The following is a 24,340-nucleotide window of genomic DNA, read 5'->3' on the forward strand; positions in this document are numbered from 1 at the left end:
CCCCTCCATCCTCAAAGCGCAGGGAGCCAGTGGGAAGCACAAAACCTCTGAGAGCTGGATAGCAGATCCCTCCCACCTGCCCACACTCCCCTGGTGGGAGGCTCTCTTTGCTGCTCTGACCTCTGACCTCCTGGAGCCTCAATCACTCCCTGTCTGTAAAATGGGCCTGGGGGACTTGCCATTTCTACGAGGCCGGGCAGGGTCTCTGGGAATTCCCTGAAATAAAACTGGAAACCCCAGAAGTAGCAGGACTCTTTACTCACAGAAAGCACAGGACAGCAGACAGAGCTCAACCAGGAGAGCGCACAAGGCCCCTGCTCATAGAGGCTCATTGCTCACAGACGGGCCCGTTACCGAGGCCCACACCAGCTGCGGCCACGGACAGCAGGTCGCAAGCTGTCCTGCGGCACCTTGGAACCCCCAGTTCAATTCTGTCTTCCAGATTCTCTCTAGGTGGGCTCCCCATCAAGAGGACCCAAGGCCTGCAAAGCGAGGACCCACAAAAGCCCCCTCCCACACTCTTTACCGCCCCATCCCCAGCCAGATGGGAATAGGCACACCTTTTCAGAGCGGGGCCACTGCGGTAGGGCCAGGGCCCGGGGGTGGCGTCAGAGGGAGGTGGAGCCAGACTAGGAGGCGGGGTCAGGGTGGGGGTGGGGTCAGGGCCGGGGGTGGAGTCAGAGAGGGAGGTGAAGTCAGAATAGGAGGTGGGGTCAGGGCTGGGGGTGGGGTCAGGGCCGGGGGTGGAGTCAGGGCCGGGGGTGGAGTCAGAGTGGGAGGTGGGGTCAGGGCCGGGGTGGAGTCAGAGTGGGAGATGGAGCCAGAATAGGAGGTGGGGTCAGGGCTGGGGGGGGGTCAGGGCTGGGGGTGGTGTCAGAGTGGTAGGTGGGGTCAGGGCCGGGTATGGAGTCAGAGAGGGAGGTGAAGTCAGAATAGGAGGTGGGTCCAGGGCTGAGCATGAAGTCAGAGTAGGAGGTGGGGCCAGGACCAGGGGTGGGACCAGGACTAGGGGTGGAGTCAGAGTAGGAGGTGGGGTCAGGGCCGGGGGTGGAGTCAGAGTGGGAGGTGGAGCCAGAATAGGAGGTGGGGTCAGGACTGAGGGTGGGGTCAGGGCTGGGGGTGGGGTCAGGGCTGGGGGTGGGTGGTGTCAGAGTGGTAGGTGGGGTCAGGGCCGGGGGTGGAGTCAGAGAGGGAGGTGAAGTCAGAATAGGAGGTGGGGCCAGGGCTGGGCATGAAGTCAGAGTAGGAGGTGGTGCCAAGACCAGGGGTGGGACCAGGACTAGGGGTGGAGTCAGAGCAGGAGGTGGGGCCAGGGCCAGGGGTGGGGTCAGAGTGGGAAATTGGGTCGGGGTAGAGTCAGTTGTGAGGCGGGGTCAAGGTCAGGCCAGGGCAGGGCCCTAAGGGACTTGGTACTGGGAACACCAGAGGCCCCAGCCCAGTCTGGGACAGCGCAGGCAAAGCAGCGGTGATCTGTGCCCAGCACACAAGCTTCAGCCGCAGGACGTTTTCTCTACCACCAGCTCAAGACCGCCGGGGCAGTGTTCGGGGGCAGCTGAAGCACCAGCTCAATCAGCCCTGCAGAACTTTCTTCTATCTCTCCGGGCATGGCCCCTCGGGCTCACCAGGCCCTCACAACACCTGGTCGGTGTGTTTGCTGCGCCACACCACCACACCAGTCATGGCGATGGTCAGCAGGACCGGCACGGTGATCAGCGGGATGAGAATTTCGTCTGGGGGGTCCTCCCAGTCTTGCCTGTCCACCGAGCAGTTTTGGAAGAACTGCCTATGGACGCCGGCGATGAAGCTCTCAGTCAAGGGGTTGGGCCAGTAGCAACCCACCATGTTGGTCTCCACCTCCGTGCAGTTGGTGAAGCTCTCGTAGTACCTATGAAGGCAGAGGGTTTGACCATTCAGTTCCCCCACCCCTTCTCACTTTGGCCCTGACTTACAGGAAAGTGGGGGGGCAGTGCTATGTGGCCACCGGTTCTCAGCATGGCCCCAGGCCACATGGGAAGAGTAGCCTCCTGCTACAACCTCTCTTGGGCCTGCTGGTCTGGCGATATCCATGCCCCTGGCGTCCTTGCCCTGAGGTTCTCTCACGTGGTGGCCCCATACCCTGCAAGAAACTCTGAGGCCATGAGCTCCCCAAAATATACCCCATGCCGCCATCTGCATCTCATACATCATCCCTGCCCTCATCGTGGTCATCCACACTGTCACCTCCTCCCTACAAGGAAAGGAACTCCCAACACCCCAGGTCTGGACTCAGCCCCCAGGGTGCCAGTACCCCCAGGTCTTTCCAGAGGACACTCTGAACCTGGGCTCTTTCTCCAAGACCAAAGGCCACAGCCCCTTGGCCTGCAGGGCCCTTCTCACCTAGGACCACTATATGGGCCTCCCAGGGGAGGAGATCTCTCTGAGACCAAGGGCCAGCTGTCTCCCAGTCAAGTTAACCTGGCTTCATTTACCTGACTGGGTGCGGGGAGGTTGGCTGGGGGGGGGGGGGGGCCGTCCCACCTGTGAGCTCAGCCCCAACCTGTCCTCCTCTCCGAAGTCACCTTCCTCAGCCCCCACCTGACTGGACACAAGGGACCCCCTCTGCCCAGGGTCTTCCTGTCTGTGTTGACCAAACCTGGAAAGGCACTTATCAAGCCACAAATGAGGAGCCACGTCCATCAAACAGGCAGGCTCCTGATGGTCTGTGCGGCCAACCAAGGGTTACCACTAGCCGTCCCTAGAATTCAACCCAAAAGCCCACTGACCGAGGTTTACTGGCCTCTGGGGCTGCTGACCTAGACTGGCAGCCATTGTTTAAGATGCTCTGGTCAGAGGGCTGATTGAATATCTGCCTCAGTGTGCCAGCTCCGACCACTGCCCGCCTGGCAGAGTGCTTCACACAGGACAGGTATGGGGCAGGAAGGGGTTCCTGCCTCAGCTCCCCACAGGAACTAGGCTTTGCACCCACCCTCCTCCTTCTGGTACTGACCCAGGAAGGGTGGTCTGAGCGACAGGAAGGAACTGCTTCCTGCAAGGAGCTTCCTGTCCACAACCTCATCTCTGCCTGGAAAGGCAGTGGGAAACAGGGCAGCGGATCCATTCAGCCAGACCCTTCGCCACTCCTCCTGGTGGCCCCAGAGCAACCGGTTTCCCAGCCCAAACATTTGGCTGGTTCGTCAGGCACACATCTGCCCGCACCCCTCTTATAACACAGGCAAGGAAGAGCCACACAAGGCAAAAGAGAGCAGGAAACAAAGGCTACAGCCTGGAATCCATGTGCAGAGCTGTGATGTGGTCCTTGGGATGGGTCTAGGCTCTGGGTCACCTCACTAACCAGGTCCTCAAGCAAACCGTCACCCCCAAGACCCACCCTTCCCACTGGGCCCCATCGGCGGCCTGCCACCCGACACCCTGCAGAGCCCCCACCTGCCCCAGAGCTCACTGCAGCTGAGACAAGGTACAAGGAGCTGAGGGAGCTGCTCTGTGGACAACAAGCTAGCAGGAGGTGGAGGGTGATTTGAGGCCCGTGTGACCCCCATGCACAGAAAACAGCACAAGATAGCAGCTTAGGGCTCAGGATGTGGAACCAGTATCTTCCAACCTCAGCTTGGCCGACCATCCTCCTGACTTTGCCCACATTGCCTAGCCTCCCTGAGCCTCAGTTTCTCCACCTGTAAATGGGGTTCATAATTCTCAGCCAATAAGGTAATGGACTTCATTAGGTGAAAGCTCCCACCCTGGTGAAAAGACCACATTAGGTGCCGTAAATACACTTCTGGTAAGTGCCTGGCACATAGTAGGTTCTCAGTGAGGTCATGGGTGAGTCCCAAAGGCTAGGGCTTGGGCAGAGCTGAGACCTAAGGGCCATGTGCAGACTGCCCACGCTTGCTGCTTCTCAAGATCACTGGGAACTAACTGTATTGTGACAGAAAATGTTGTTATGATGAAAGACAGCAAAGGCCAGGCACTCAGGCACAAGGCAACAGTTGCAGAAGTCAACACCCACAGCCCAGCACCCCGCCCTTCCCAGGGCTGAGGAGGCAGATGAGGCAGGGATGCACACCTTTCCACACACAGGTCCCAGGTGCTATTAACTCATCAGCCTGCATTCAAACTGGAGATAAGATCAAGGTGTTCTTCCCAAGGAAGCTGCCATTTGTGTGGCATCATGGAACCAGGGTCACAACAAGCTCTGTTCTTCCCAAGCGACTCTGGTCACCCCGGGGCCTTTCCAAGCCCTCTCTTCAGTCTGTCTCCCAGGGCACCCTCCCTCCAGCCCCTGGGGTACTCTCACAATGAGCGAAAACACAGCCATGGTCCAGAGGGGAAAGTTGGGCTGTGGAGCCCAGAAGCCAGGCAAACTGCCCCTGGCAGATTCCCTCTTCCACCAGCAAACTTTTCCCTAGTCCAGTAGACATCGGCCCCTCTCTCAACTCCAAGAACCCCTCCTGGCTGACCCCTCTACTGTCCTCTGGCCCTGGGGCTGGATGTCTGTTTGATCTCACTGAGGCTTTAGCAGGTGACAGAGGCCCAGGACAGGAAACTCACACCTCTTCCCTAAACCCCTACCCCTGTGTGTCCACTCCAGGCTTGGCGTTCAGATCAGGTTCCAAGGAAAATAAGAAGCCTGGCCAAGGCCTTCCTGAACCCCATGTCCCCTTTCCCAGCAGATACAGAAATTTTGTTCCATTTGGTTCAGTGAACAGCTATGTGTGGAGTCCATGAGGGGGCTGTGGATGTGCCCACAAGGAGCCACTGTCCCCTAGGGAGATGGCCATGGAAGCCCGTAGAACAGCCTCTGGGAACAGAGAACACAGGGGCCAGGGTCTTGCAGTGGAAACAGCTGATACAGCTGACAGAAACCCAGGGGTCCCAGCAGGCATGGCCCGCAGGACATGAATGCAGCAGCCACCAGCAGTGTGCCAGGCAGAGACTTCTAAGTGGGAAGTTGCGGAAGGCAGGCACAGGCCATCAGTGATTTCCGAGGAGGTGACCTAGGTGTACCTAGGTGTACCTAGACACTTGATGCTGGGTGTGATCACAGGAGATGAAAAATATCTCAGAAGCTTCCAGAAAGTGGGGCCCTCTGTGGTGAGGCACTGCCCCCACCACACCAGGTAGAAACCAGTGGGACTCAGTTTCTCTGGGGTCCGATGGTCCTGACTACCAACCCAGCCCTGGCTGGTGCTGTGAGGAAAACCCAAAATGACAAGTCCCCCCAGCACGGACCATGAAGAGAGGCAGGCACCCCAGGGCAGGGCACCAACCACAATCAGAAAGGGGAGTGGGTGTCAGTGGTTCCCAGAGAAATGACCACCCTCAGAAGAGTGGGGGATGCACAACCTGGAGTGTCCAGTTTGGAGCAGCCAGTGTGGTCAGTGAGGGGCTGGGAGGCTTGGAATGAACCTCGGAACTTGGGGAGCACAGGCACTGTGGGCAGGGCGCGGGCAGGGACACTCACACGATGAACTCCGAGAGGTTGCACCACTTCCAGACCTCTACCTTCTTCATCTTTTCGGCGAAGGTCTTGCTGCAGTGGGGCAGCATGGCCAACATACGCTTCTCATTGCAGCCACCCACCGGAGGAGACTCCCCTAGAGAGGAGAGAGTTGTGAGCATCACTAGGAAGGCTAGGTGCCGTCATGACCCTAAAGGCACGTGCTGATGCCCCTCAAGGTCAGCTGGGGGTCTTCTGCCATCACCTTGGCCTCCATGTAACTCAAGAAGGTTGAAGCCAGTGCAGAAAGAGGAACCCATGTTGAGGTGTCACCGAGACAGGACCCAGAGGGGTCACAGAAAGAAGTCCTCTACTGAGGCATGAAAAGAAGCAGGCAAGGGGAAGGCAGCATGCAGAGAGATGGGGGTCTTGGGAGTGGAGAGGCTGAGGGAAGATGGGTTCCAGTGGGATAAAATATAGGAGAGGACTTCCCTGGTGGTCCAGTGGTTAAGAATCTACCTGCCAATGCAGGGGACATGGGTTCAATCTCTGGTCTGGGAAGGTCCACGTGCCATGGGGGCAAATAAGTCCGTACACTACAACTACTGAAGCCCAAGCACCTAGAGCCCATGGTCTGCAACAAGAGAAGCCACTTGAAAAATGGCAATGAGAAGCCCCCATGTCACAGCTAGAGAGTAGCTCTCATTGCTCTCTGCAGCTAGAGAAAGCCTGCATGAAGCAACAAAGACCCAGCATAGCCAAAAATGAATAAATAAAATATTTAAATAAAATAAATATATAGGAGAAAGTCACTGTGTCCTTGTGTAAGATGAAGTCTTCTCATATGACACTAAAAATACAAACAAAAGAAAAATATAGAAATTGAACTATATCAAATTTTTAGACTTTTGTGCTTCAAAAGATACCATCGAAAGAGTGAAGACATCCCAGAGAATGAAAGCAAATATATGAAAATCATATCTCTGATACAGGGTTTGTATCTAAAATATATAAAGAACTCCTATGACTATTAAACAAGAGCAATGACTCATTTAAAAATTGGCAAAAGGGGAATTCCCTGGTGGTCCAGTGGTTAGGACTCAGTGCCTTCCCTGTCAGGACCTGGGTTCAATCCCTGGTTGGGGAACTAAGATCCCACAAATCATGTGGCACAGCCAAGGCGGGGAAAAAAAGGAATGAAAGGTTTGGAAGGTTCTTGTTCTATATATGAATTGATATAATATCACTTAGACTGTGATAAGTTAAAGATACATACTACAAATCCTAAGTCAACCACTACAGTAACCAAAAAATAATAATTACTGCCAATTAGTAAAGGGGAGGAAGGAGAAATAAAAAGTGGAAAAAAGTACAAAGTCTAAAAGAAGACAGAAAAAGAGAGAAGTGGGGGCAAGAACTGATGGTACCATGGTAGATTTAAAACTAACCATATAAATAAATTATCACATTGAAAGTAAATGGTCTTAGCACCTCAATAAAGAAATAAAAATTGTTAGGACTTTCTTGGTGGTCCAGGGGTTAAGACTCCAAGCTTCCCCTGCAGGGGGCGCAGGTTCGACCCCTAGTCAGGGAGCTAAGATCCTACATGTCACATGGCATAGCCAAAATTCAAAAAATGAAACAAGGATTGTTAGATGAAATCAAAAGGCAAAATCCAATCACAGACTGTATGTACCCGACCTTAAAATGACTCAAACAGATTCAGAGCAAAAGGTGGGAAACAATATGCCATGCTACCACTAATCAAAAGAAATGTGTAATGGCTACATTAATACTGGACAAAGTATATTTCAGAGCCAAGAGTATCACCAGAGATGAGGCTTTCCATAATAATTAAAAACTCAATTCATTAACAGTAGTTGGGTGAAAGGGGAAGAAGTGACGTTGGAGGCTGGACCCAAAGGCAGACTAGTCCAGGTGTGCAGGCCTTCCCAGTGCATTTAAAGCCTACCAGAAGGCAGAGGTGGGTTTCCAAACTCCACACTCCCCCACTGAACGCGCCCTGAGCCTCAGAACCTTCACATCATGCAGTCCCAGGCAAGCAGCAGCCAAGCCAGAAGCTGACACCCCTCACAGAGGAGCCTTGCCACCTCTGCAGGTGGGGAGAGAGCGCCCTTCTGAAGTTAACCACAGCCACTAGATGCCCAGCCCCAACCCCTTGGAGTCACTGGTTTGCTGCGTGACTCTGGACAGACCCTTCACCTTGCTGGGCCTGTGTGTCCTCCTTTATAAAAGAGAGTGGTACTGATTCTGGATGTTTTCACTAGTTAATAGTCATGCATCTCTTTCAACTTGTCTCCATCTGGCCACAACTGCCCCACCCACACACCACTCTGCCTGGACCCCCAGCCACCCAGCCCCCTTCCCAGGCTGCGGCAGGTCTGGCTCATGTGCTCCCAGGCTGTCGATCCAGTTCTATTTTAACACAGCTCTCAATTCTGAAGTCCTTGATGGAAACAATCTATTGTAATACAATTCTTCCAAAAGCAGAACAAAGCCATTCCCCTCTAAGGCTGGTGCAGACCACCATACCAGAGCCCACCTGGAGATCTCTGGGGCTAGGGGCCTCCCTCCCAGCCCCTCTCAGCACTGAGTCTCTTAGGATGACCACGTGAAGTGGAACAAAGGTGTCTGACTTGCCTGCACACCCACACTCCCTGAGGCCACAGCCCTGGCCCATGGCAAGGGTGACTCTGAGATTGGGACCAAACATTCGCATTTGTTTAAAAAAAAAAAAAAAGCCCACCCCTGCGTGATTCCAATGTGCTGCCAGAGCTGCAAACAAGTAGGGAAAGCAATGCTTGCTCACAATGACGTGTACGCAGGCACGGAGATCTTGTGCAATGAAGATTCTGAGCCAGGAGGCCTGCAGCACCAAGATGCTAATCTCTGACAAGTTTCAGGTGCTGAGAGGCCCTGCCCACACTCTGCAGAGTTAAGAGACAGACAATGGGAGAGCTGAGGAGTCAGAGGTGGTCGAAAAGCCCTGCATGTTCTCCATGACTCTATTCCCAGCCCAGATGCACTCACTCTCCTCTCTGAGCCTCAGTTTCCCCTTCTGGTAAAGAACACTAGCCTGGCTGCCCCTTCCCAGCCTTCCCTCAGCTTCAGTACTGACCAATGTCCACTGAATGCCCTGTCCTAAGTGTGGTCCAACTCGCTGAGCCCCGCAACAGCCCAACAAGACAAGGTCCCTGTGACCACTCGCTCAGTAACAGGGTGGGGGGCCAAACCCACATGCAGCCCTGGGTCCAGGCCGTGCAGGCCTAGAGTTAGTGGCTCTGGGGGGCACAGGCTCTCGGGCTGTGTGGAGGCAGCTGAGAAGGCCACCTGTGCTCCATTCCCCTCCGGCCACCCTGTTGCACAGGCATCTTTTCCTGCAGCTCATTGACAGGCACCCCAACATAGGCTCCAGTCCACTTAATGTCCTCCACATCCAGCCATGTGCCCATTCCTGGGTCTGACTGACAGTCTCTGCAGGGTATCCTACTTGGGTCTCCTGAGTGCCACCCTCCACCACGGGCACGCGCCAGCCAGATCTCACACTGTGGTGTGCCCCTACTGATACTGCCTCTCCTCCCAGGTGCAGCCCAACTGGACCTGGCCATCTAGACCCTCTGGACCACCATCAAAACCCAACTGGACCTGGATCCATGGACCTGGATGATCTGGACTTTAATTTTCTGGGCCTGGACCCCTAGACCTGGAATATCTGGACATCCTCAGCCTAACCCAGCCACACCTGTCAGATCACTGAGACCCAGTTCAGTGCTTCCTCCTCCTCCATCTCATTCTCCTCCTTCCACCCCGTGCACATCCTCCCTCTTGGAACTCCTTCCTCCTCTCCCTTCATCCTTCCTCATAGACAAGAATCTCCATATATCCCAGAATTGCCACACACCAACATGGCAGGGGCCTGGCCAGAGCATGTTGAGGATGTGCCATCAAGGACCACGTGACATCCTGAGGCGAGTTTCCTGGGATAACTTCTCCTGCCAGTGGGGGGAGTGGGCAGTGTGCTATGAGGATGCACAGGACAGGCACCATGGGACACCTGTCAAGTGACCTCCATGAGGGTATGGAGGGACAGTTAAGTAGAGCACCATTTCTGACACACAGGCTTAAGGAACTCCCAGCAAAACCCAACAATCCATCCAGTGTTATAAGAGTGAGGTAAAGTTTCTGGTACGGGAATGGGAGGTGGCGAGGTATCTGTCTAAAGTCCAGCACCAAGGAGAGAAGAGGGATGTGGGGCTGGGCTCAGTGGTACCAAGACTGGGACTTGGAAGTAAAACTTTCCTCTCTGGTGAGCTTGAGGTTTGCCTTTGAGAAGATAAGTGAGATTTACAAGTCCTTGGATGAAATACTTGGAAAGTCTTTAAATGCCAGAATTGACTGCCGTTTCAAAGAAAATAAGATAGTTGGTTTTGGAAAGTTCATGCTGTTTCTTCATTGAGTTTTAGAGATCAAGTCCTGAGCCTTTAGAATGGAAGCACTAACTCCAAGACCCTAGACTACCAGAGAACTAACCCTAGGGAGTATCAAATAGTGAGAACTCACACAAAGGAAACCACTTGAATACAAGACCCACATCACCCAACCACCAGTAGCACCCAGTGCAGGATGCCTCATCTAAACAAGCAAAGCAAAAATACAAAACCAGTCATCAGCAGACAGGATTACCACTTCACTCAGCCTTGCCCATCAGAGGAAAAACAAACAAACAAAAACTCAGCACAAATCTCACCCTATACAAGCTCACACAAACCACTGGACCAACCTTAGGAGGGCAGAAACCAGAAGGAAGAACGAATTCAACCATGAAGCCTGGGAAAAGGAGGCCTCAAACACAGTAATTTTTTTTTTAAATAATGAAAAGGCAGAGAAATACTACACAAATGAAAGAACAAACTAGAAACACTGAAGTCCAAATAAATGAAGAGGAAATAGGCAAACTCCCTGAAAAAGAATTCAGAATAATGATAGTAAAGATGATCAAAAACCTTGAAAACAAAATGGAGGAAATGCAAGAATCAATTAACAAAGACCTAGAAGAGTTAAAGAATAAATACACAGAGACAACACAATTACTGAAATTAAAAACACTCTAGAAGGAATTAATAGCAGAATATCTGAAGCAGAAGAACAAATCAGAGAGCTGGAAGATAAAATGGTGGAAATAACTTCTGCAGAGCAGAATAAAGTAAAAAGAATGAAAAGAACTGAGGCTAGTCTCAAAGACATCTGGGGCAATATCAAAAGCACCAACATTCGAATTATAGGGGTCCCAGAAGAAGAAGAGAAAAAGAAAGGGTATGAGAAATTTTTTTAAGAGATTATAGTTGAAAATTTCCCAACATGGAAAAGGAAATAGTCAATCAAGTTCAAGAGGCACAAAGAGTCCCATACAGGATAAACCCAAAGAGAAACATGCCAAGACACATACTAATCAAGCTAACAAAGACTAAACACAAAGAAAAAATATTAAAACAGCAAAGAGGAAGCAATAAGTAACATACAAGGGAAATCCCGTATGCTTAACAGCTGATCTTTCAGCAGAAACTCTGCAGGCCAGAAGGGAATGGCAGGATATATTTAAAGTACTGAAAGGGAAAAATCTACAACCAAGATTACTATACCTGGCAAGGATCTCATTTAAAATTGATGGAGAAATAAAAGCTTTTCAGACAAACAACAGTGAAGAGAATTCAGTACCAACAAACCAGCTTTACAACAAATGTTAAAGGGACAACAAACTTCTTACATAGTCAAGAAATACAAGAGAAGAAAAAAGATCTACAAAATCAATCCCAAACAATTAAGAAAGCGGTGATAGGAACATATCTATCAATAATTACTTTAAATGTAAATGGATTAAATGATCCAACCAAAAGACACAGACTGGCTGAATGTATGCAAAAACAAGACCCATATATATGATGCCTACAAGAAACCCACTTCAGACCTAAAGACACACATAGACTGAAAGTGAAAGGATGGAAAAATATATTACATGAAAATGGGAAGCAAAAGAAAGCTGAAGTAGCAATCCTTATATCGGACAAAATAGACCTTAAAATAAAGAATATTACAAGAGATAAGGAAGGACACTACATAATGATCAAGGGATCAATCCAAGAAGAAGACATAACAACTGTAAATATCTATGCACCCAACATAGGAGAACCTCAATAAGACAAACACCAACAGACATAAAAGGAGAAATTGACAATAACACAATAATAGTAGGAGACTTTAACACCCCCACTCACACCAATGAAAATCATCAAAACAGAAAATTAATAAGGAAACACAAGTCTTAAATAATGCATTAGATGAGATGGATCTTATTGATATCTTCAGGACATTCCATCCAAATGCAGAAGAATACACCTTCTTCTCAAGTGCACATGGAACATTCTCCAGGATAGACGACATTTTGGGTCACAAATCAAACCTCAGTAAATTTAATAAAATTGAAATAGTATTAAGAATCTTCTCTGACCACAATGCTACGAGACTAGATATCAATTACAAGAAAAAAACTGTAAGAAACACAAACACATGGAGATTAAACAACATGTTTCTAAATAACCAACAGGTTACTGAAGAAATCAAAAGATAAATCAAAAAATCTCTAGAAATAAATGACAATGAAAACATGACAACTCAAAACCTATGGGATGCAGCAAAAGCAGTTCTAAGACGGAAGTTTAGAGCAATACAATCCTACCTCAAGAAACACAAAAAACATCAACTAGACAACCTAACTTTACACCTAAAACAACTGGAAAAGGAAGAACAAAAAAATCCCAAACTTAGTAGAAGGAAAGAAGTCATAAAGATCCAATCAGAAATAAATGAAAAAGAAAGAAACAATAGTAAATACCAATAAAACTAAAAGCTGGCTCTTTGAGAAGATAAACAAAATTGACAAACCTTTAGCCAGAACCATCAAGAAAAAAAGACAGAAGAATCAAATCAACAAAATTAGAAATGAAAAAGGAGAGGTTATAACAGATAATGCAGAAATACAAAGGATTATAAGAGACTATTATGAACAACTATATGACAATAAAATGGATAACCTGGAAGAAACAAACAGATTCTTAGAAAAGTTCAATCTTCCAAGACTGAACCAGGAAGAAATAGAAATTATGAACAACCCAGTTACAACCACTGAAATTGAAGCTGTGGTCAAAAATCTCTCAAAATACAAAAGCCCAGTACCAGATGGCTTCACAGGAGAATTCTATCAAACATTTAGAGATGAGCTAATGCCTATCCTTGTAAAACTCTTTCAAAAAATTGCAGAGGAAGGAACACTTCCAAACTCATTCTACGAGGCCACCATCACCCTGCTACCAAAACCAGACAAAGACAACACAAAAAAAGAAAACTATAGGCCAATATCACTAATGAATGTAGATGCAAAAATCCTCAACAAAATTTTAGCAAAGAGAATTCAGCAACACACCAAAAAGCTCATGTACCATGATCAAGTTGGGTTTATTCCAAGAATGTAAGGATTCTTCAGTATATGAAAATCAATCAATGTGATACACCATATTAACAAATTGAAAGATAAAAATCATATGATAATCTCAATAGATGCAGAAAAAGCCTTTGACAAAATTCAGTGCCCATTTATGATTAAAACTCTTCAAAAAAAAAGGGCATAGAAGGAACCTACCTCAACATAGTAAAGGCCATATATGATAAGCCTATAGCAAACATTATTCTCAATGGTGAAAAACATTCCCCCTAAGATTAGGAACAAGACAGGGTGTCCACTTTCACTACTATTATTCAACATAGTTCTGGAAGTCCTAGCTATAGCAATCAGAGAAGAAAGAGAAATAAAAGAAATCCAGATCAGAAAAGAAGAAGTAAAGCTCTCACTGTTTGCAGATGACATGATACTGTACATAGAAAACCCTAAAGACAGTATCAGAAAATTACTAGAGCTAATCAGTGAATTTAGCAAAGTTACAGGATACAAAATCAATACACAGAAATCACTTGCATTTCTATATACTAATAATGAAAAATGAGAAAGAGAAATTAAGGAATCAATCCCATTCACCACTGCAACAAGAAGAATTAAATATCTAGGAATAAACTTACCTAAGGAGACAAAAGAACTGTACACAGAAAATTATGACACTAATGAAAGAAATCAAAGGTAACATAAACAGATGGAGATATATTCCATGTTCCTGGGTAGGAAGAATCAATATTGTGAAAATGACTATACTACCAAATGCAATCTACCAGATTCAGTGCAATCCCTATCAAATTACCAATGGCATTTTTCACAGAAATAGAACAAAAAATTTCACAATTCACATGGAAACACAAAAGATCCCAAATGGCCAAAGCAGTCTTGAGAAAGAAGAATGGAACTGGAGGAATCAACCTTCCTGACTTCAGATTATACTACAAAGGTACAGTCATCAACACTGTATGGTACTGGCACAAAAACAGAAATATAGATCAACAGAACAAGATAGAAAGCCCAGAGATAAACCCACGCACCTATGGTTACCTTATTTCTGACAAAGGAGGCAAGAATATACAATGGGGCAAAGACAGCCTCTTCAATAAATGGTGCTGGGAAAACTGGACAGCTACATGTAAAAGAATGAAATTAGAACACTTCCTAATACCATACACAAAGATAAACTAAAAATGGATTAAAGACCTAAATGTAAGACCAGAAAAATAAATAAATAAATAAATGTAAGACCAGAAACTATAAAACTCTTAGAGGAAAACATAGACAGAACACTCGATGACATAAATCAAAGCAAGATCCTCTATGACCCACCTCCTAGAGTAACAGAAATAAAAACAAAAGCAAACAAGTGGGACCTGATTAAACTTAAAAGCTTTTGCACAGCAAAGGAAACTACAAGCAAGGTGAAAAGACAACCCTCAGAATGGGAGAAAATAATAGCAAATGAAAAATTGACAAAGGATTAATTTCCAAAATATACAAGCAGCTGATATAACTCAATGCCAGAAAAACAAACAACCCAATCAAAAAGTGGGAAAAAGACCTAAACAGACATTTATCCAAAGAAGACATACAGATGGCTAACAAACACATGAAAAGATGCTCAACATCGCTCATTATTAGAGAAATGCGAATCAAAACCACAATGAGATATCACCTCACACCAGGCAGAATGGCCATCATCAAAAAGTCTACAAACAACAAATGCTGGAGAGAGTGTGGAGAAAAGGGAAGCTCTTGCACTGTTGGTGGAATGTAAACTGAGACAGCCACTATGGAAGACAGTATGGAGATTCCTTAAAAAAACTAGGAATAAAATCACCATATGACCCAGCAATCCCACTCCTAGGCATATACCCTGAGGAAACCAAAATTGAAAAAGGCACATGTATCCCATTGTTCATTGCAGCACTATTTACAATAGCTAGAACATGGAAGCAACCTAGATGTTCATCGACAGATGAATAAATAAAGAAGTTGTGGTACATATACACAATGGAATGTTACTCAGTCATAAAAAAGGAATGCATTTGAGTCAGTTCTGATGAGGTGGATGAAGCTAGAATCTATTATACAGAGTGAAGTGAGTCAGAAAGAGAAAGATAAATATTGTATTCTAACACATATATACGGAATCTAGAAGAATGGTACTGAAGAACTTATTTACAGGGCAGCAATGGAGAAGCAGACATAGAGAATAGACTTATGAACATGGGGAGAGGGGAGGAGAGGGTGAGATGTATGGAAAGAGTAACATGGAAACGTACATTACCACATGTAAAATAGATAGCCAACGGGAATTTGCTGTCTGGCTCAGGAAACTCAAACAGGGGCTCTGTGTCAACCTAGAGGAGTGGGGTGGGGAGGGAGGTGAGAGGGACATTCAAAAGGGAGAGGGTATATGTATACCTATGGCTGATTCATGTTTGACAGAAAACAACAAAATTGTATAAAGCAATTTTCCTTCAATAAAACAATAAATTAAAAATAAAAACAAAAAAAGAATGAGGTAAAGATGCAGATTCCTGACAACACCAAGAAGGTAGACGGCTGCCATCCACTCAGGCTACCAGCTGCATTAGTAAAGGTCTCAGGAATTAACTTGGAATAGAAAATCATTTCAGTGGTTCCATCAGGGAAACAAAGAAAAGGCAGGACTGTGTTTCTTTTGTCTAGGGGACTTTCAGACTCTGGGAGATGATAAACAGCCATACAGATGCATTTCCGAGAGAAAAGGCTTTTATGGCCAGTCATTTGGAAATGAAAAACAGGAGCTCTCATTCTCCTCCCGTGCAAGCAAGCAGCAAGCCAACCATGGCCTCGGTGGGCTCAGCAGTGATGGGCCATGGCCAGTATGGCTCTGGGACACTGCAGTGTCTGGAAGGTTCTGCCCTCAGCCCTTGTGGTCTGGCGAGTTCCCTCCCCATCCTGGACCCCATATAGTGACGTCAGAGGACCTCCAAGGCACCTCTGAACCAAGCACCTCCTTGCAACCACTGGGGTACCTGATATCCAGCACTGCTCCTGGGCCCGCTTGAGTGCACAGAATCCAATGTGACAGGAGATGGCTCGACAGCAGGACGTTACTCCACCAGTGACAAAAACAGTGACAGGGCCATGCGCATACACAGACACACCAGCATAGGTACTCCGTCTGGTGGTGCTGTAAGTGAGCCCCCAGGGGCCAGAGATGCTAGCAAACTCAAGTGCTCGCAGAATGTGTGCCAGGCGCTGGCAGGAGCTTCCCATACATGCAGTCCTCCACTCCACACTCCTAGGCCCCCACACAGGGCTATGGGGACTGAACTGACTGAATCCCACCGGCAGTCACGTGCATGCGTGCATGCTCAGCGGCTTCGGTCATGTCTGACTCTTTGGGACCCCATGGAATGCAGTCCTCCAGGCTCCTCTGTCCATGGGATTTCCCAGGCAAGAATACTGGAGTGGGTTGCCATGCCCTCCTCCAGGGGATCTTCCCAACCCAGGGATCGAACTCACATCTTTTGTAGCTCCTGCATTGCAGGCGGATTCTTTACTGCTAAGTCACCAGGGAAGCCCAACTGGCAGTCACAACAGCCCTTTCTAGGTTGCTAGAGTGGGAAAACCTGAGACTAAGTGCCACTAAATGTTTTATGATCATGGGGATGAGCTGCTGCCAAGAGAGGCATCCCGGGAGTAATATCCAAACCCAACGGTTTGGTCAAGGGCAAGGCGTGAAACTGAGCCAGCAGGCCTTGGGTTAATTAGTAGAACTTCAAGCCAAAAGGAAAAAAAAAAAAAGGTGGGGGGTAGGGGAAGGCTTTTTAAATGCAAGTAAGTTTAGGACCCCATGGACTCCTAGCCCGCCAGGCTCCTCTGTCCATGAAATTCTCCAGACGAGAATACTGGAGTGAGTTGCCATTCTCTTATCCAGGGGATCTTCCCAACCCAGGGACTGAACCCTGGTCTCCTGCACTTCAGGCAGACTCCTTACTGTCTGAGCCACCAGGAAGCCACATCATAATTGTGTCTTTATCTTTGGATAATATTACCAAAATTAATCTATGATCTCTATTTAACTGTCTTAAAGAAAAGTGAGCACTTACAAATCAAACATTTCTAAATACAACAAAAAACTAACCAAAATGAATTTCAGGTTCATGTGATCTACAGACTATTAAGTATTAAATTAATATCCAGTATTAAGATTTGTTGATTAATACAGATATGTCTTCAGAGTCATCAGTACTACATATGATACTTCACTTATACAAAGGTTTACTGAAAGTCAATAAATTCATGTTATATCTATTTAAAAAATTATCAACAAAAAAATTGATTTGCCATGATGATATTGTCATAAGTAGTAAAATGCAAATGGTATAGAAGTTTTTAGGCGAACTCTTTAGAAATTATTATGTTTTAATTTTTTCAGATTCTCAGTAACCTGAAACTTTAGAGTTTTGCTAAATTAAGCTAAATGATAAAAATTCATTGAAGTCTAGGTCATTTTTTTTAAGATAAAATACTGGAACACTGATTGTTATACAAGTCTAGCAATCTTTTGTCTTCTTAGGAGAGAAAAAACTAAAGATGTTTGTACCACTTTAAAGAGAGAAATTATGCTATAAAAATGTATGTTTTTGGATGTTATAAAACATGTTTATAAGTTTGTCAATTAGAAAATGTTAGTATAACAAACAGTTCAATTACTTGCCTTTGGGGTTTTGCTAGAGATTAGGGTTTTTAAGGATGAAAATTATAATAAATATGTAATTAAAACTACTAAAAATAGTAGTCAGTTGTGTCCGACTCTGTGCGACCCTATGGACTGTAGCCTGCCAGGCTCCTCCATCCATGGAATTCTTCAGGCAAGAAAACTAAAGTCAGGTAGCCAGTGACTAAGACTCTGCAGTCTCAGTGCAGGGGGCCCAGGTTCAAACCCTGATCAGCAAACTAGATCCCATATGCTGCAACTAAGCATATACAGGCGGGAACAAAGATTCCACATGCCACAGCTAAGAGTTTGCATGTCTGATGAAGATCAAAGATCAAAGATCCTGTGTCGCAACTAAGACCTGGCACAGCTATTTAGCTTTTTTAAAAAAAGAATGGAGATAGTTTTGTTAAAGAGAAAAGAAAAACAATTTTGCCCTAGAGCTCATTGTTTCTAGATGGGGAAAAGATAAGGAACAAACTTACATGAATACAGAAGTCGTGGAGGTTTATATAAAAGGAATCTTAAGAAAAGTTTTATGCATGGTCAGGATTGAATAAGATTAGATTGAAGTTAATAAAATAAATGAATTTTATTATCAAAAGTAAACTAATACAAGACTGGAGTTTGGTTTTCTAACTCTGTTAAAAGAGCAATGTTTCCTGGAATATTGAGCTATTTTTGATAAGAGATTTTAGGTTTCCTTCTCTAGCTAACTTTGAGTTCTCCAAATGGCCCCTGAAGCATCTCTGACAGAAATATTAAACTAATCAAATTACTTGGTTTATTAAACTTCATGGAGAGCATTAAACGAAAAATTGACCTAGTAAAGTTGTCAGAGTATAACTACTCATGACATATATCCTGCTTGCTTTAAGTCTACAGCCTGAAGTGCATGTACAACATTTGTGTGACATCTTGATATAACTGGTAAGATGTGTAACCTATAAAGGGCTTCCCAGGTGGCGCTAGTGGCAAAGAACAGTCTGTCAATGGAGAAGACATAAAAGACATGGGCTCAATCCCTGGGTGTGAAGATCCCCTGGAGTACAGCACAGCAACCCACTCCAATAGTCTTGCCTGGAGAATCCCGTGGACAGAGAGCCTGGCAGGCAACAGTCCGCAGGGTTGCAAAGAGTCAGACATGACTGAAGCAACTTAGCACACACATATAACCTGTAAAATGTCCCATTGTCAACATACCTTTGTAGTCCTTTGTTATGTCTGATTAGTTTTCCTCCAACATGGATAACTAGGCAAACATATAAATGAAAAGTAGGACTAGCACCAAGGCAGAGGATAGACCCAGGGCAAGCAGCACACATGATCAAGGGATAAATAGTTTTATCATCAATGCTTTCTACTGAAAGACTTGCAATCAAAAGGGGAAAATGATAGAAGAAATTTTCATGTATTAAGGTATGTGGAAGTCATTCTGACTTCCATGATTTAACTCAAATTTTACGCTAACTTAAAACAGCTTGTTTGTGGCCTATTTAACACACATTGTAGGGCTTCCCTGGTGGTCCAGTGGCTAAGACTCCATGCTCCCAATGCAAGGGACCTGGGTTCCATCCCTTGTCAGGGAACTAGATCCCACAAGTTGAAACTAAAAGTTCACATGCCACAACTAAAAGACTGCAAGCTGCAACTAAGACCCAGCACTGCTGAATAAATAAATAAAAGAGAGAAATATTTTTAAAAGAATTAATGACTGAAAGGTTGTAGACATGGAGTGACAAAAATAGCAGTTAGGCCTATGGCAGTCTCAGAATCTTTAGCTCTTCCCTGAAGAACTTAGATAACACCGTCCAATACATATTCCCGAGTTGTCTTACAGATATTAAAACCACCAGGGAGAAAGAGCTAACTGCCTGATGATCAAACTGCAGCCACAATACAAGCTGCTCCAATTTGAGCAGGGTTGTTCTGCACATAGCCCCCATCTGCACATCCTTGAAGCTTTCCCTTAAAAGCTCTTGCCCTGGGACTTCCCTGGCAGTCCAGTGGTTAAGACCTTGCCTTCCAGGGCAGGGGGTACAAGTTGGGTCCCTGGTCAGGGAGCTAAGATCCCACATGCCTTGAGGCCAAACAACCAAAGCACAAAACAGAAGCAATATTGTAACAAATTCAATCAGTTCAGTTCAGTCTCTCAGTTGTATCCAACTCTTTGTGACCCCATGGACTACAGCATGCCAGGCTTCCCTGTCCATCACCAACTCCCAGAGCTTGCTCAAACTCATGTCCATAGAGTCGGTGATGCCATCCAACCATCTCATCCTCTGTTGTCCCCTTCTCCTCCTACCTTCAATCTTCTCCAGCATCAGGGTCTTTTCTAATGAGTCAGCTCTTCACATCAGGTGGCCAAAGTACTGGAGCTTCAGCTTCAGCATCAGTCCTTCAAATGAATATTTAGGACTGATTTCCTTTAGGATTGACTGGTTTGATCTCCTTGCAGTCTAAGGGACTCTCAAGAGTCTTCTCCAGAGGGTGTGGAGAAAAGGGAACCCTCTTACACTGTTGGTGGGAACGCAAACTAGTACAGCCACTATGGAGAACAGTGTGGAATTCCTTAAAAAACTGGAAATAGAACTGCCATATGACCCAGCGATGCCACTCCTGGGCATACACACTGAGGAAACCAGATCTGAAAGAGACACGTGTACCCCAATGTTCATCACAGCACTGTTTATAATAGCCAGGACATGGAAGCAACCTAGATGCCCATCAGCAGACGAATGGATAAGAAAGCTTTGGTACATATACACAATGGAATATTACTCAGCCATTAAAAAGAATTCATTTGAATCAGCTCTAATGAGGTGGATAAAACTGGAGCCCATTATACATAGTGAAGTAAGCCAGAAAGAAAAACACCAATACAGTATACTAACGCATATATATGGAATTTAGAAAGATGGTAATGATAACCCTATATGCAAGACAGAAAAAGAGACACAGATGTATAGAACAGAATTTTGGACTCTATGGGAGAAGGCGAGGGTGGGATGATCTGAGAGAATAGCATCGAGACATGTATATTATCAAGTGTGAAACAGATCGCCAGTCCAGGTTGGATGCATGAGACAAGTGCTTAGGGCTGGTGCACTGGGATGACCCAGAGGGATGGGATGGGGAGGGAGGTGGGAGGGGGGTTCAGGATGGGGAACACATGTAAATCCATGGCTGATTCATGTCAATGTATGGCAAAAACCACTACAATATTGTAAAGTAATTAGCTTCCAACTAATAAAAATAATTGGGGGAAAAAATAAAAATTTTAAAAAAAAAAAAGAGTCTTCTCCAACACCACAGTTCAAAAGTCTCAGTTCTTCTGCACTCAGCTTTCTCTATGGTCCAACTCTCACATCCATACAAGACTACTGGTAAAACCATAGCTTTGACTAGATGGACCTTTGTTGGCAAAGTAATGTCTCTGCTTTTTAATATGCTGTCTAGGTTGGTCAACAAATTCAATAAAGACTTTTTAAATGGTCCACATTAAAAAAACATAAAATTTTAAAAAACATGAAATTATTGTTTAAAAAATTGTAAAAGCTCTTGCCCCCTGGTTGGCAACTTGGAGTTGATTTGGGTAGGCTGCCATCTTCCTAGGTTTCTGGCTTCCTGAATAGAGCATTTTTTCCCCTACTAACCCTTGTGTCTTGAAGACTGATTTTTGAGCATTGAGCAGTCAAACCTGAGTTCAGTTTCAGCCCCGGTCAGTAACAGGCACAGAGGCAGAGCCCTGGCTGAGTGGACTCCTGCTGGACCTCACGACCCCAGGACCCTGCACAGCAGCACGTGCTTCTGAATTAGGGTTTGTAATTCTCAAAGCACCTTCCCTGATGGGCCCTTCAGAGCCTGTCCTCAATGGGCCCTTATGATCACTAGGAACAGCCCCATTGCTAGCCCAGCTCCCTGTACCCACTTTGTACCGCCCAGAGGCAGCTCAGGGATGGCGGGGTGTCAGCATCAAGAGCAGCCCTGGAACCCTCCTTCAAGATGCAGCAGCCTCCGGGGCTGATATGGCCCCCGCCCCATGTATGACAATGCAGTATGTGCCCATGAGCAGGTCTGCCCTCTGTGCATCTCCTTGACTCAGTCAGGAGCCAGTTCCTGAGGTCCTCACTCTGATGCGGCCAGCACTGGACTGCATCTGCTGAGGGGCTGACCTGGACCCTGACCCTGGCTGGGGAGCCTGAGCCCAGGTTCCATGGGCAAGGGACACTGGGTCCAATGAGACAAGATGAGGTGGCTCCCAGAACCACGCCAACATGAGCCCAAGGCTATTAACATGGAAGGTTTCTCCACAGGGCCTGCCTTTGGTCCTTCTCAATTCCCTGCTGTAGGCGGGCAAAGAGAGCCTCAGTTTCCGTCGTAATGAATCAGTCTTCTCCCATTACAAGAACAAAAATCTCCATCCAGACATAGAACACGGACTTGTGTACACAGCAGGGGAAGAAGAGGGGAGGATGAATTAAGAAAGTAGCACTGACATACATACAACAGATAATAAGTGGGAAGCTGCTATGTAACACAGGGAGCCCAGGCTGGTGCTCTGTGATGACCTGGAGGGGTGGAATGGGAAGGGGGAGAGGGAGGGGATACATATGTAATTATGATTGACTCACATGGTTGTAAGGCAGAAACCAGCACACTTTAAAGTAATTATCCTCCAATAAAAAAATTAAAATAAAAAAAAATCTTCATCCAAGGGCTTTGCATTTGAAGCTTGCTGAAATCCTGTATCAGTGTGCTCCCGATCTCCTGATTTCTGGAAGCCACCAATCACTCTTTCCTCTAACACAAAAATCCAGCTAACCCTAGGGCTCTAACCCCTGAACATGAAATGAAGTCTTACTTTATCCACCCCAGACATCACCAGTGGAAAGATAACCTGGAGTTCAAGATGCCAATGGGCCTAAGCAGCTTTTTCCAAATTCCAGGTCATGGAAGCTGACAGTGGCAATGCAAACAAGCCCAACTTTACATCTTACAGTCAGGGAAACTGAGGCCAGTGAGAACAAGAGAGCATCCCAAAGGACCCAGGGGACAGTGGTCCCCCAAGGACAGGGCTTCCCCTTCTCAGAACTGACCGGGCTCTCCCACGAAAGCCCTCCCCAAACATGGATACCCTCTCACTGGTTCTTGGATGATTTCCTTAGAAGGATTTTTCGAAACAAGCATTTCATTCAATCCATTCCCAGTTTGTGAGCAACGTGTCTTCCCAGGATCTGGGAGGGGAAACCTCAGAAAGCCGCCCTCTGCCCCCTCCAGCCAGTTGCTCCAGACACAGGGATACACACTCACACTGAAACACTGTCCTCAGAGGACAGACACAGGAGGGAAGATCTAGCACTCCCACTTCTGGTCGTCTCATCCACACCCCTGCGCCGGCTGTGCACGCAGGAGCCCCGGACGTGGAGCACACTGCCTCACAGGGAGGAGGGTGATGGACACACCCGCCGGTCCCCAGCCCCAGAACAGCGAGGCCGGGGACATCGCAGCAGGGAGCAGCTGGCTCTGGCCGAGCCCGCTGGCGAAGCACAGCCAGCGGGAGACCCTTCGCCTTCCTTCCAAGCCCGGTCCGTCACCATCAGCTGGAGCATCCTGGGGACAGTTCCTCCAGAGCCTGGCGCGCCGGGGTGGCCCAGGTCGGTGCTGAGGAGGAGGAGCAGCCAGGTGCAGAGGCAGGATGCCAAAGGCCGCGGGGATCCCACGACCCGCGAGGAGGTTGGGGCGCCCCGGCGCCGGACCCAGCGTCCCCTTACCGCAGAGCAGCAGCAGCAGCAGTAGTGGGAAAAAGTGGGGGCACCGCAGCGCTCTTGTCCCCATGGCTGGCCAGCTGTCGCGCGCGGTCCAGCTGTGACGCAACGTCCAGCGGCGCGCGGTGCAGCTGCGTCCGGCTGGGGGCGCCCGGGGGACGGAGCCCAGGCGGGGAGGGGCCGCCGAGAGCCCGCCCCCAGCAGGTGCCTGCCCCTAGGCTGTGCTCTCCGCCCTCTGGGAAGCGCCTCCCTCCCCCCAGCAGGTGCCTCCATCAGGTCGCGCTCCCCCGGGACGCGCTGCCCCTCAGGACGCTCCCATCCCTATGACGAGCCCCCCAAGGATGCGTCCTATCCCCCAGGACGTGTTCTCCCCTCACTGACCGGTCCTTCCCCCAGGACTCATCCCCTCCCCAGCGCAAGCCCCCTTCTTTCTGCCCTAAGGGTGCGGTCCTAGAAGACCTGGCGTCCAGCTGGGCTGGGGAGCAGGCTGGGAGGCGGGTGGGAGCCTGGCAGGGAGTGGGTGGGACCCGGCAGGTGCACCCACCCTCACCCCAGCCCACAAAGGAGCCCGGGAACGTGTCTGGAGGAAGATGGCTGTGTGACTCGCTGTCATGGGAGACCGGGGAAGGAGCAAGTGGGTGCTGGGGCAGCCCCATGGGGAGAAAGTTGGCCATGGGTGGAGGCATCTCTGTGAGGAGGTGCAAGGTGGGGACTTCAGGGTGGATCCCCAAGTTCTCATGGGCCTCAGGCCCTAGGATACCTTCCTGGGGCTTCACTCTGCCAAGAACCTTTGCACCCCTCTGGACCAGAGAGAGGGGGGCATGCACACATCTACACTGACACACACACCCCACTGCCCACGGCTAGAACCGAGGCCCTCTGGAGGCCTCAGGGGACAAAAT

General features: G+C 47.6%; 1 protein-coding gene across 1 annotated transcript; it reads right to left on the reverse strand.

Annotated features, from left to right (window-relative positions):
• Positions 1-240: 240 nt before the first annotated feature.
• On the reverse strand, positions 241-23,598 carry RAMP3 (receptor activity modifying protein 3). Its single transcript, XM_043463436.1, has 3 exons — positions 23,445-23,598; positions 5,459-5,591; positions 241-1,885 (listed from the first exon to the last, which is right to left on the reverse strand). The coding sequence occupies exons 1-3, from the start codon at positions 23,506-23,508 to the stop codon at positions 1,630-1,632; spliced, it is 453 nt and encodes a 150-aa protein (XP_043319371.1). The 5' UTR covers positions 23,509-23,598; the 3' UTR covers positions 241-1,629.
• Positions 23,599-24,340: the final 742 nt, after the last annotated feature.

Source organism: Cervus canadensis, chromosome 3, assembly GCF_019320065.1.
Source record: "Cervus canadensis isolate Bull #8, Minnesota chromosome 3, ASM1932006v1, whole genome shotgun sequence".
Lineage (NCBI taxonomy): Eukaryota > Metazoa > Chordata > Mammalia > Artiodactyla > Cervidae > Cervus > Cervus canadensis.